This window comes from Symsagittifera roscoffensis, chromosome 5 (assembly GCF_963678635.1).
Source record: "Symsagittifera roscoffensis chromosome 5, txSymRosc1.1, whole genome shotgun sequence".
Lineage (NCBI taxonomy): Eukaryota > Metazoa > Xenacoelomorpha > Acoela > Convolutidae > Symsagittifera > Symsagittifera roscoffensis.
In genome coordinates, this window is record NC_087066.1 from 61,404,054 (window position 1) to 61,417,699 (window position 13,646).

The 13,646-nt window shown below is 32.4% G+C and overlaps 2 protein-coding genes across 4 annotated transcripts in view; both read left to right on the plus strand.

Moving 5' to 3' along the window:
* Nucleotides 1-592, plus strand: part of LOC134846816 (neuronal acetylcholine receptor subunit alpha-9-like) — a gene marked incomplete in the record, with an annotated part of 37,060 nt that extends 36,468 nt beyond the window's left edge. Inside the window, 1 exon segment of the mRNA XM_063864211.1 lies at nt 306-592. Coding sequence (XP_063720281.1) covers nt 306-592 — 287 coding nt within the window.
* LOC134846929 (uncharacterized) overlaps nt 1-13,646 on the plus strand; it is a 167,821-nt gene that overhangs the window by 101,818 nt on the left and 52,357 nt on the right. For all 3 annotated transcript variants that reach the window (XM_063864372.1, XM_063864374.1, XM_063864373.1), the window contains exon 2: nt 12,774-13,048. In XM_063864372.1, coding sequence (XP_063720442.1) covers nt 12,858-13,048 — 191 coding nt within the window. In that variant the 5' untranslated portion in view covers nt 12,774-12,857. The remainder of the gene's footprint in view (nt 1-12,773; nt 13,049-13,646) is intronic.

Sequence of the window (13,646 nt, forward strand, 5' to 3'; positions counted from 1 at the left end):
GGTGGGCCTCGAACATCCGACCTTTCGATTGAGAGGCGGAGACGTAACCACTTCACCACCGCTCCACTATATATTAGTTTAACATGTGGTTTTAGTCAAGTGGAAACCCCTCTCTTCCAATAACTTTAACATTTCAATGACGAGCCCCCCCCCCCACTCTCCAATGTAAATTTGGGAACAGCTTGCTCCAAATTGTGTAAAAAATGAAAGTGACAATGACCAGAGTTCTAATGATAAAAAATATTATGATTTTCAATTCAATTTCGCCCGATTTTACCTATTGTTTGTTTTCTAATATTTTTCAGATGGTTTCCGAAACAGCATTATTGATGATTCAATTCGGACAGTCAGCAAGGAGCAGTTTGGACAGGCGGAACTTCGAAAAGCCGACAGTAGTAGCAACAACAGTCTTGAGGCTGCTCTCACTCGATTGGCTGACTCAATTAACCAATCAAACTCGCCTGTCGTTCTCACAGATTGGATGCGATTGGCTCAGATTGTTGACAAGGCAATGGCAATAGCCTACATTTTGATCTATTTGATAACGCTGGTTTATCTCGCTATTGCCTTGTCATATAGGCACGTAGAATGACTTGACTAATTGTTGGAATTGACAAATTTATGCTTTTACAAAATCGTTTATAGATCATTTCACTACAGAAACTGGGAATGAACTAAGTCGAAGGGGGAATATCCTTTCTAAAAGAGGTATCAGGCAGAAATATGAAAACTTCTAAAACTGATCGAAAATATAGTGGTTAGCATGTATAGTTCAGTTATTTTCAACTTTTTCCCAGCTATCTCACAGAAAATGAAATCTTTAGAAGAAGAAACAGCTTGTCCCAAAATGTAAAACCGATCCTAATAGAACAAATTTTTCAAAAAACTCATTTAAAAAATCTCCCAGTCTAGAGATTGAATTATCCCAGCTTTTTCAGAATGGCGAGAACTCGAGAATGAAAGAACCAGGCTCTTTAGAAAAACGTAAGCTATGTCTGGGAAAACTGCGAGAAAAAATATCAGAATTTCTAAATTCAACTGAAAGAAAAATAGCTGAAAACGCTACAGATTTAGCAACAGATTAGCTTCTCGTTTGCTTACAAATGAACTATTACTACAAAAAAAAATTTCGCTGAAATGATTGACAATACGAGGCCAAACTGTGCACTGGATAGGCGCACAATTTTGTGTCTGTATGTTCCTGAATTCCAGAATCAAGGCTTTAAACATGTTGAAATTTTGTTGGAAAAATCAAAGAGAATGAAAGAACAAAAGAAGAACAAAGGGAACGTCCTTGTTCCGGAATCCGCTTACAATTCACAGCATGCACAGTTTGGCCTCGTAATGGAGGTTGAAAAACTTTTCAAAAATACGAAGTAATGCTTCAGTTTGCTAAGACTTCATCAACATGACAAGAAATAAGCTGAAAAAAATGCATGATCGAATCTGAAAAAATTGTTTAATCTAACAGAAAACAGTTTATGAGTTATGTCCAGGAGTTATGTCCATGATCGCAGCTCTCTGTAGAAAATGGACAGGAGATGTTCCTAATGAAATCAAATGAAACTTAACTTTCTCCAACAATCAGAAAAGTTGTGAGTAATCAAGCAACAACCTTGAGGTACTGTGTATTTTTCGTAAGACTTACTGGAAGCAAAAAATAAATAGATTGTTTTTAAATCTGAAAAAAAATTGGAAAGAGCTCGACGAACAGCAGCTGCTATCTGAAAAAAAAAGTTTCCAACATAAGAAAATGGTTTAAGAAGAAAAATTCAAGCCAATCAAAATCTTCCAATAATGAGTTCACTTCCTTTTTGTGTTAGTCAAGATGATTCATTATGTTTTCTTCATTTTTCTCTTAGTCACAAGATCAGCTTCAATTTTCTTTGTCTGATCAAATCGCTCTTCTGTTCAAAATTGTACTAAGAAAAGTTACTCGTCATATTTATACTGGACTTGCAAAAAATTTAACAAGACTTTGGACAATTGGTTCCAAAACTCCTACAAAGGAAGAATTTACTTTAAATTCTTCCTTTTGGGATCAGTGCTATTCTGAAACTCCTTTCTGGCAAAGAATCTGCTATGGATTTGGATCTTGCCAACTGCAATAAAAGTATGATGTAGCAATATACAATAGAAGACATGTTTGTGTCACGATCAAGAAGTAAAAACTTCTGCTACTTTTTCATCAAAACAGACATGCTGCTGTCTCTCAATTTGTTTCATTTCAGTTGTCTTGAGTAGTTTGAAGCATAGTTCAAAGTAGTTTTTTCCCTTGTAGGAGTTTGGACCTAAAAATTTCATTTCACGTTTTAAAAATTCAATATAACTGAGACTGGTTTTTTCGTGAGTATTTTTTTTTGAATAAAAAATTAAGCATATCAGAGGAAATTTGATTTTGTGTTTAAGAGAAAAGGGAAGAAAACATTATAAGTCATCTTGATTAATGCAGAAACTAATTAGGTTCATTTATGGAATGTTTTGCTCAAATAATCTGAATCAAGCAATAGTGTAAACCTGATTGTTTTTGTTGAACACATATTTTAAAATGGGAACAAATCTTTCAGATGGCATCTGTTTTTCGTACATTTCGTTCCATTTTTGTCAAGTTTTAAAACAATCTATTTTTTGTTTCTATTTAGTCTTAAGAAAATTACAAGTACCTCAAGTTTATTGCCTGAATAGTCACAATTTTTTTTGTTCGTTGGACACCTGCAGATTCCTTTGGTTGTAAGAGGAATATCTCTTAGCCAAATTCTACAGATGCTAGATAAATTTCATTACATATAATTTCATCAATTTAGCCGAGCAGCTCATCACAACTAAGGATAGAAAGAAGCCAACAAAAAACTCAGTATGCACAAACAGCTTCATTTTGTAAGCTCTGATCAAAATTGTGATTTCTGAAAAATTTTCAATAAGTTTCATTTAAATGCGTAAAAAATGCTGAAAAAAAATTGAACTGAACAAGATTTGTACTTTTCTCCAAGTTTCTACTATAAAAAAAACTAATCTAACATTTTTTCTGGGTTTCAACACTTTTGGTTAGTTTCTGTTAGTTTTCTTTCATTTTTGGAATAAAAAATGCAAAATATCTAAATTGATTAATATTTTTTTCAGTCTGGTCAATTTGATGATTATAAACACAATTTGTTGTTGAAATCTCTATTGATTGACTTTTCTTATGGATATTTCTACTGAAAAATAAACTTCTCAAACTTTCTCTAAAAAATTGATAATTTAGTACAAGATTCTAGACATATACAAGTAATGACGTCATTTTCTCTGGTAGAAAAAAAAACTGATACATTCACTGTTTAAAGGAAAACTGTTGATTCCATTTTGGATTCGATGACAATAATGAATGACAGTATTTGATTTGATCAAATTATTTAACTATTTTTTGATGATTATTCACTTGTAAATAAAGACCATATCAATTGCCCAAATCTACTTTTTACTTCGTTTCTTCAACAGATTCCAAAAACCATTTTTTAAATTCTTACAAAAAAAAATTGTTTCAATTTTTAAACAAGATGCAAAATACCCTTCCAACATGTTTCTTACTACTCAGTTTTTTTAACATTTTTCTAAGTCTTGGAACAAATTTTGATTTTGTTAGCACTTTCTTCAATTTTTGTAATAATTTGTCATCAATTTGTAGTTAAAATACTATTAAAAAAAGGATTCAAGAACATGATATAAACTTACAGAAAAATATTTTAAAATCATCCTTCAAAAAGTTGTTGAGATGCAGGCAAATCTCATTTGATCTCATTGCAGGTTTTGTTTCCTTTGCTGGTGGGTTTCTCATTGGTTCAATCACTGGAATCCTTGCTTCGTGAAACCTACATTTTCAATCATTAAGATGGAGTTGACAGCAGATCCGTTCCCCTCCAAAGAAAACAGGAGTTGAGGACTGGTTAGAAAGTGTGATTGAGGAATCTCGGAGACCATCCCAATAGGCTCAGCTAACCTTCCTATCATCTGCATTGTTCAATGCTGATTTTCAGTGATAAGGACTTGCATCTGGTGATTTTCATTGAAGTTATTCCACATGAACTTAACCATGTGCTAAACTTAAGCTCTGATTTGATGAAAAAATTGATAATTTTTGTGAATTTTATAGACATGTAAATACTGATCATATCATTTTCAATGTTTTTAAAAACAAACTTGAATTTTTTCAGAACAATTTCATTTTTGTACTATTTCCTTATTATTTTTAAATGAATTAAAGTAGCAAAAATTTTTATTTGGAAAATTTTGAAACAAACTATACAATTTTTTTTTCAAAATTTCTCATCAAGAGGTGTCAAGCAGCTAGCAAACTCTCAACTGATCTGATCGCAGGTCTTGCTTCCCTTACTGGTGGTTCAATTTTTGGTTCAGTTTACAACATCCCCAATCAAAGAATGTCGCTCAAATGGCAGGTTTTTAGTTGATAATATTGCAGGTTTTGCTTCCATTGCCAGTGGTTCTCTTGTTCATTCGCTTTTTGGACTCTATTTTTAAATCAACCTTCACAATCCGTAGGAAAGCGAAAGTCGTCGACCGGTGCTGCAAAAAAAATCTTTTTTTTCCTCTTGAGTTCTCGCCATTCTGAAAGCTCTAAATTACTTTGCACACTAGACTTTGGAACCAATCTCAATTTGTAAGTAGTAGATTGTGTGTTCTATTAGGATTGGTTTTAAAAGTTGGAAAACATTTTTTCCTCCAAAAAGATTATTCATTTTCTTTGAGATTGCTGAGAAAAAAATGAACTGAATTGAAAAACAGAAAGTTTCGAAAAAAAGGAAGTACAATTTTGTTGATTATATTTAATTTCAGCGAAGTTTTCAGTTTATTTTATTATACTTTTGATCATTTTTTGTCCTTCTTAACTTGAAAAACATTTTGTTCTGTTAAATTATGCTTGGTTGACTGTTTGCTCATAAAAACTCTTACAATTTACTCCATAGTTCTCATTCACTTGCTTGAAAATACTATAGAATGTTTAATCTGAGCATTCGAGAAGGAAAATTTTTTGACGACCTTTTCTCTGTATAAAATTTTCGAGTGTTTTCACTGTTCTAGGGAAAAAACTTCTCAAGTCTCAAAATTCTTTTGTGTATCTTTACAGCATGTTGCGTTTCTGTTTCACTTTTGACTGTTTCTTGAGGAACCTGGACTTGTAAACACTGATCATATCAAATTTACTATTAACAACTGTTGTATTTTTCGTTTATTTGAAAATTATGCTAAAACACTCAAATTTTTAACAGATTGCAAAAAAATAATTCTATCATTTTAACAAGATGCAAAAAAAAACATTTCGTTGTTTTAACAAGATGCCTACATTTTTCATTTTTTCTTGGCAGGATGTGAAAATTTTTTCAGTGCTTTGTTAAATTGTAAAATTGTTCTCAGTTCCGTAATAAAACGCTGAAAACGCAAGATGCAAGATGCAAAATTTTTTCACAAATTTTCAATATGCTGCGAGTTTCTTGTCAAGTTTCTCAGATCAAAGTGTGACTTTGTCAAAACGTTCCAGTTTTTTTTATTAACTTCTTGTTCAAAAAACTTTAGAAAACACTTTTATAGAAATTATAAACCTAACACAACACTTATTTACAAAATTGTCTTTCTAAGAACAGTCGAGCAGCTGACAAATACTAAATTGATCCCATTGCTGGTTGATCTATTGTTGGTTGGCTCACTGAAGTCCTTTGTTCGAAAACCCCTCCTATCATCAATGAAGATGGAATTATTAGCCCATCCTCCTAAGGGAAACTATAAAAATTGACTGGTTGCGCAACAAAACGTGAATCAGGAACTTTGGGTTAGTTAAAACCCGACATGCACAGCTAATTGTCTCATCAACCGCATTTTTCCTATTTTTTTTATTGATGAGGACATGCATCTGATGATTTCATTAAAAATTCTTCTCGTTATCTCAACCATGTGGCAAACTTGAACTCGGGCATCTATTGGACCAAGAAAACCCCACAGAATGACTGGCGCACCTTGATGCTCACCTATTCTAGTTAAAACTCTACCAAGACCAAAAAATATTTTTTTCTAAAACAGAGTGTTTTGTTTTGTTTTTTTCTTAATCACTTTGAGCGATAGTTTGAAACTTTCTTAAAAAAAAATTGAGTTAAAAAAACAGGAAATATGAAATAATTAGAGCTGAAAGGAGGCTGATTGACGTTAGTTAGAAGAAAAGGTTTTTATTTTCAACGAGTTAGACGCAGCTTCAATTCAATTGCGTGGGTTTAGCCAATCAGTCTAGAGTTTCTTTACATTGTCCAATCATTCTTAATTATCTGTTCAAAAAACCTTTTTTGTGATGTCGTATGCCATCTGAATTGAAGTTTCTAACTTTTAAGATTTTTTTTGTCGTTTCCAGCTCTAAAAAAAATCTAATTACAGTTATGTTTTTCAGGCTGCTGCATCTAATTAGAGAAAAAATTGTCATTTGGGAATATAAATCATCCAAATAAAATATATATACACTAACGAAAGGGCAAGGAAAAATAAGATAAGTTCTTTGATGTTAAAAGTAAAAAGATTGCCGATATTAAAAACAACAAAATAAATAATTCAAAATAGTATCTCTGCAAGTTTTCTCATCCATTCAAATAAAACTTTTGAACGAAAAAAATGATGCATTTGGAAGAGATAGTTGAGCTTGCTAACTTTGATGTAGATTTGGGATTAAAGTTCAAAATTGATAAATTTTTCAAAGCAATTCTCTGGAAAATGTAATCAAAACCTTATCATGCAAGATGCCGAACTTTAAAAACTATAAAGCACTGGAAAAGTAGTAATTTCTGCAGAAGATTTTCGACCGAGTTTGGTATCGGGTTAGGGATATAAAAAGTCTTTGATAAATTTTCTTACAAATGTTTGATTACCTCTAAAAATTTTAAAATAATTGAATTTTATTTTTTGGGGAGGTAAAATTCAATCATAATTTTAAGGATCTCATACGCAATATGTGGATCAACAAAAATCTCTGATAGAAAGATTTCGCTAAAAGACCTATATTTAGACAAAAAACCTTGTTTTGCACAATAAAAAAATTCCAAAAATTTTAAAGAAAATGAATGTCAACGTCTATTGCATCAAATATAAATTAAATGTTTTTTTGTTGCAGTCAATGTCTATTGCGACGTTTATTGCATAAAAAAAATCAATTGTTGTTTTTTTTTTGCTTTTTACTTGTTTATTAGCTCGAGGAAGTTCAAAATGTTTTTTATAGATTTTTCAAAAATATGAACTCAAAAATTTCGAACAAGAAGGGTGAATCTTCTTTAGAAATGGTCATTTTTGATTGGTCTATTTTTTTTGAGCTACCGCAAACCAAAACAATTCAAACCTGTTTTTTCTTACTTAAAAATCTTTTGGAGAACACATTTGCAGATATTTCATTTTTCGTCTTTCAACTTTTGGGAAAATTTAAAATCAGCATAATCATTAGTTGAACGCTTACAAATCTCCCACCTCTGCAGGTTTTTCCATCCAGTCAATTGAGCTTTTTGTAAAACAAACAAATTACTGACAACAGTAATTGATTCTGATTGTTTTTTTCAATACAACAACAAACAGAAAGTTTTTTCTGATTTCTTTTTTTTACCTGAAAAACATTTTTTCCTGAATTTTTATGTCGTGGTTATTTTCAAACTTTCCAGAACAATTTTTTTCGTGTCAGTTGAACTCTAGATGTAAATAGGAAAAAATGAAATGTACTTTTTTCTTTCAGTAAGATTCTCTAATTAAACAGTTTAACTAATCGTCAATCGCTAATTTGTACGACTCAAACGTCCAAAAACTTATTTTACAAAACAAGAGCCAATGACTTTTTTATCTAAAAAAATCAATATTTTTTATTTTTTCGTTTGTCTAAAGTAACTCGAAGAAGCTTAGGACAATTTCCAAAAAAAGATAACATTTTTGAAAGCTTCATATGTATCTCATATACAAGAAAGCTTGATTCTGATTAGTGGATTTCGTTCAAAAACTGAAACATGTACACTCATTTCTGATTGATTGATATCCACAAGCAAGCGAATAGATCTAATTATTTTCTGATGTTGTAAAATTAAGAAATTTAAGTCAAACTTTGTTGGAATATATATTTTTTTCAGTTTCTTCCATTTCATATCTTCTGAAAAAAGTTTTTTTACTCCCATTTTATTAGATACCACCACTGAATAGAAACAAGAGAGTTGCATGTTTGAGTGTGGCAGAGAAAAAACACACAAAATATAGCCTCAGAGAATATTAAACAAAGAGGAGTTTAAGCTATTTTATGAAAAATCTGGAAATTGTTTTAAAAAAAACAGTTCGATAAGTTGAAAAAAAAAATGTTTCAAAAAGTTTTTATATGGGATAAATCATTCTTGAGTTTATAATTGATTGATTTATTGATACAACGTTTCCCTTAAATTAAATTTTTATAGTTGTTTTTCATTTAAAAAACCTTAATAATGATATTAGATGTAGCTGAAAACAGAAATTTGCTTTCAAGGCCAATGTTTGCTCAAATTGTCATAAAAAACTTAAAATTTTGTTGTACGAAAAATTCGAAAACATTTTTTTTCTTACAAAAACAAAAATTCAAGCTCCAGGATGACAATTCTCAAAAAAAAACTTGATTTAAGAGTAAGATTTTTGCATTATAGCAAGAACTTTGATATTTCTCAGATACTTTATCTATATGAAAGAAGTAGAATTGAACACAATGCTTTTTTTGTCTTATTACAAACTTAACTTTTTAGACAAAAAGCCGAAGTCGAATCTAGTCATGATTTTTTAAAAGAAAATTTGAGTGGAAATGCAATAATAAATTATTTGAATTGAAGTTTTCAATTTTTTTACTCTTACCGGGATAAAAATTCAATGAAAACATTTAAATATTTTGTGTAAACTGAAAAAACTGGGACTGCTAATGAGTCTAATTTGATTAAGTTTCACCTTACTTTTTCTAAGAATTTGGTTGATTATACAATTTCGTTCGAGTTTTTGGAAGATTCAGCTATATTTTAGCTTGATATCAACATAGTGTTAGCAAAAATGAGCAAACAATTTAATAACTAGAACACTTCAAAAAACATGTTACACTTAAATTAAGATCAAAATTTATTTTAGTTCAAACTTTTGAAGGAAAAAAGAAAAAGAAAACGCTTTTTATAGCAAAAACGACATAAAATGTTTTTTTTTCAACCATGATTTATATATAATGTTTGTTTCGTTCCACCCTCGAAAAAAAACATAAAGGTATTTCAATTAGACAAAAAGCAAAAAATAATAAGCCAAAACTTGCAGTTTTTGCACAAAATTTCGTTGAAACTCCAAAGCTAATTTCACATATATACAACTCGCGTCTCTTTGATTTCATTCGCCGTATTTATAGATTTTAACCCTGAAAAAAATCTTAGGACGTCGGCTTTGTGTTGAACTTTTTCTTACCAGAATCTTCCAAAAAAATTCGAAAAGAATCTTCCAGCAGTAACTTCAACCCCATTTACACCATTTATGCTTCACTTTGTCCCAAGTCCCAAATGCAGAATCACCTCTAGAGGCTACCAAACATCACCAGTAACAACTTTGATACAGGCTATAATCAGCTTCTTCGATAGCTGTTCAACAGTACGCAGAATTTTTGCAAGTCAAATTCATTTGTATTGATACTAGGTAAAAATCTTCTTCAATAAGGTCGATATTTTCACTTAAACATAAATCTTTTGTTTCTATCTTAACTAGTGTCTCTGTTTGCAATAAATGCAATAAATCATCCTTATCAAATTAAAATTTATAGCTGTTCTAATTATCCACTCTAAAGAAAAATTCTCTACAGGTTGACAAAAAATTTTTTCAAATGAATTGTAGGCCAATAAGACTCTTGCGCACTTCAAAATAAAGCTGGTGCTTGTTAAGCAAACTGATGTTCTTATTTTTTTTCAATAAAATGTTTTTTTTTTGTAGAAAGCAACAATGTTCTTAGTACTTAATTGATTTTAAAAACAAAAGACAGCAAGCAGGGGATTTTGATCGCAAATCTGGTTCTTGATAAAAATTAACAACCTTACAAACAAGTCAGAGATTTGTTCAGATATTTTTCAAGACCTTCGTTTGAGCTGTTGGAGTTCAAACGTGAAGCGAACAGAGCTTATAGTTTTCAAAACAAATGTCTGCGGTACTAGAGATTGTTTTTTTTTCTAAAAAAAACATTGGGGTCTTTTTTCCACTTCTCTGGCCCCATTACTTTAAATTTCATTTTTGAAAAATTTGACCCCAAGAAAGTGAGGATTTTAGCAACTCCAACAACGAAAATCCGCAGATACTACACAGTTCAAACTTTGTTTATTTTTTGATCTGATAGATCATAAACAAATAGTAAATGGTAACAAAGCAAAAGGACGCGTTGTATTGCTGCTCGTGCCAAAAAACTTGAAACCAAAGCTACGTCAAGATTTAAATTGGCTGCATAGAAATAATTTTGCAGGCCACAAATATCAATTAGATTGATTATTTTGAGACAACTGTTATTGTCCGTAGCACTGCTCAGAAACAAAGATTAATCATTCAGTTCTAACCTGAGTGAAGCATGAAACATCATAAATAACACAAAAACTTCAAAACAGAAGAGCCAGCAGAACTTCTTTCCAATAAATTTTTGTTTGGATAAGAAAGAATGCAGGTATCCTAAACTTTAAGTTGTTATCACTAGGCTATATCTGGACCAAAAACCGAATTTTCTTTTTTTTCCTCTTTTTTTTTCACAAAAAAAATAAAAGTTTTTAATTCTTTTTTGTCACTACTGTGAAATGCAAAAGAATTCCTTAATCTTAAAGCAAAATAAACCACCAGGACCGCCTACTTTTTCAGCATGGATTCATACACTAGTCAAACAGTTGGAGTCGAAAATTAACATTTGGTATTTAGATGACGGAAATTTAGCCGACGACAATAAGGTAGTACTTCGGGACCTTTAAAACATTCTGAAATCGGAACAAACTTACGGCCTGAGCTTACACACTGAGACGTGCGAATTTTGTTTTTTGAGACCGACTACGAGTACACAGTATAACTCAATCTTAACACAATTTCGAAAAAATATGCCCCAAAATACAAATAAAAACAAAAGAAAAACTCCTCATTTTAATGTCTCCAAATGGCGAACTTTGCCGAAAAAAATTGCTCGACGAAAAATTTAAAGAGCTTGAAAAAATCTCGGACGTCATTGACAAACTAGACGCGCATTATGGTTTTTACTTCCTGAAAAATTGCTTTAGCATGCCAAAACTCCCATATTTTTTGCGTACGAGCCCTTGTCTTTTGCAAAATGGTGTTTTGGAACGCTACGACAATTTACTAAGAAATTCGTTATGCAAGGTCACTAACGTGAAAATGGATTATAACCAGTTGTTACAAGCAGTTCTCCCGGCAGCCAAAGGTGGCTTGGGCGTTTATTCCGCTCGTCTACTCGCTTTACCCGCTTTCTTAGCCTCAGCAGTAGGAGCAAAAGATGCCTTGAGCGAAATCTTTAGTTTGGAGCATGTGGATGGAACCCATGATGATGCGCTTAAACGGTGGTTTGAACTTGGAAAAATTGAAAGGGCTCCGGAAATTGAAATCCAAAAAAATTGGACGGAGCCAATTTTTGACAGCGAAATTGCAGACTTGATTTTACGACTCGAACCAACGGACGTAAAAAAATTCAACGCTTTCCAAGATAGATTTGGCTTCCATTGGTTGAACGTCATCCCGTGCAAAAATTTAAGGTTAAGACTGTCAAACCAACAACTCAGAATTGCGATAGGACTTCGATTAGGTTCAAAAATATGCGAACGGCATAAATGCGTCTGCGGAAAAGACGTTACCGAGGATGGTTGGCATGGTCTTTCTTGCCTCAAAAGTGCAGGGAGATTCTCTAGGCATTCAAACCTGAATGCCCTTATAAAGCAGAGTTAATCTTCTTCTCACATTCCGTCTGTTTTAGAACCACTGCGCCTCTACAGGACCGATCAGAAGCGACCAGATGGTTTGACGCTCGTTTCATGGGCTGTTAGTAAGCTGCTCTTGTGGGATTTAACGGTAGTAGACTCCTTAGCTCCTTAGTAGGATAAGTGCTGGATCTGTTTGTAACCCTGGTACGGCTGAAGCGGAAGAGCGAAAAAATGACAAGTATAAAGACTTAGCAGCTGATGGATATATTTTTAAACCAATAGCTTTTGAAATTCAGAGTGCCGCTGGCCCTAGCACAGATTTTTCTGAATAAGCTTTGTAAGATTTTGTGCACGTGTACCGAAGAATCCAGGGCAGGTAGTTTTCTTAAGCAGAGAATCTCCCTGGCGATACAGATTGCGAACGCCGCTTGCGTACTCGGAGCAATAAATGACAAAATAACTTTCGAAGAAATTTTTTATTTGTAACACTTGTATATTATATTTTCTCGTGTCGAGTTGCGTGTTCTTATTGAAGAAACGTAACCCGTTTCGATTTTAATTGAAAAGGACTTAAACACTTGTCATCTTCTTTTATTATTATCTCTTCCATATCTAAAAAATTCCAAGGATTTTGACTGGAATACGTGGTGAAGGGACTCCTGACTGTAACCTCGTTTACTATGATACTTTTGACCTTCTGATTACCGTTTAAAAAAATCCTGGATTTGCGCTTAATTTTGTCCTCTAGTGTATCATTGATGAAGAATTTACTGTGTCAACAAGCTATTCTTGCAACGTTTTTCTGACAGTTCCAAATATGTTTTTTTTTGCGTTTCCAGGTAGCAAATTACCATGAATGGTCAACAAAGTCAACTAAATTTATATTTGATTGCATCCAATTTGTATAGCTGATAGTTGATTATGATGGCCTCACCGACATTTCAAAAGAATGGTGCATATGCTGGAAATGTCAGTAATCCTCATGCACCAAGGAAGCCAGTGCCTACTCTTGTATTCCGACAGAAGTCATCACGGCCCCTCTTGCTGAACAGTCAGTCCTTAGCTTCTAATTTTAAAGCTGTTACATCAGGAGATAGATCTTCAGCTAACAGGTGATTATACAAAATACTTTTAATTATGAGATCATACTTTTCAAGTAATATGGCTACCATTGAAAGCGCATCTAGTTAAATTGAGTCAATAATTGAAAGTTTACTTCTGATTATTTTTTGCAAAAAAGTGCGAAAATAAGCCTATCAATGCTATTAAAAGAAATTTGCCCATGTACTTTCAAACAAAAGAGACTTGTCATTGGTAATTCCATTGGGTGCCTCGTTATCTTTTAAAATATGTGCTCGAGTAGGTTCAGAAGATAAACCTCCGAATCCAGGACCTTGGACTAAATACAAATCTACAAAGCAATCACAAATTTTACACTTTATTTGTCGCTGTAATAAGAGAACAGGACTTAAAAATTTTGGGCAAAAAATTCGGTGTCGATGATAACAATTGTGGTTTCAGTAAAGCTTGTTATCATGAACTAGAATCCCAAAAACAGCATTGCTTACAGATCTGAGTAATTGACCTTGCTTTATTATCGAAGGCTTGTTCTCATATAGGCTAGATGTTTAGCATGTGCAGTCAAAGCACAAGGCCTAGGGTTCGAGTACCGACTCGTGAGGTTATTATTTTTACTCCCTTGAATTACTT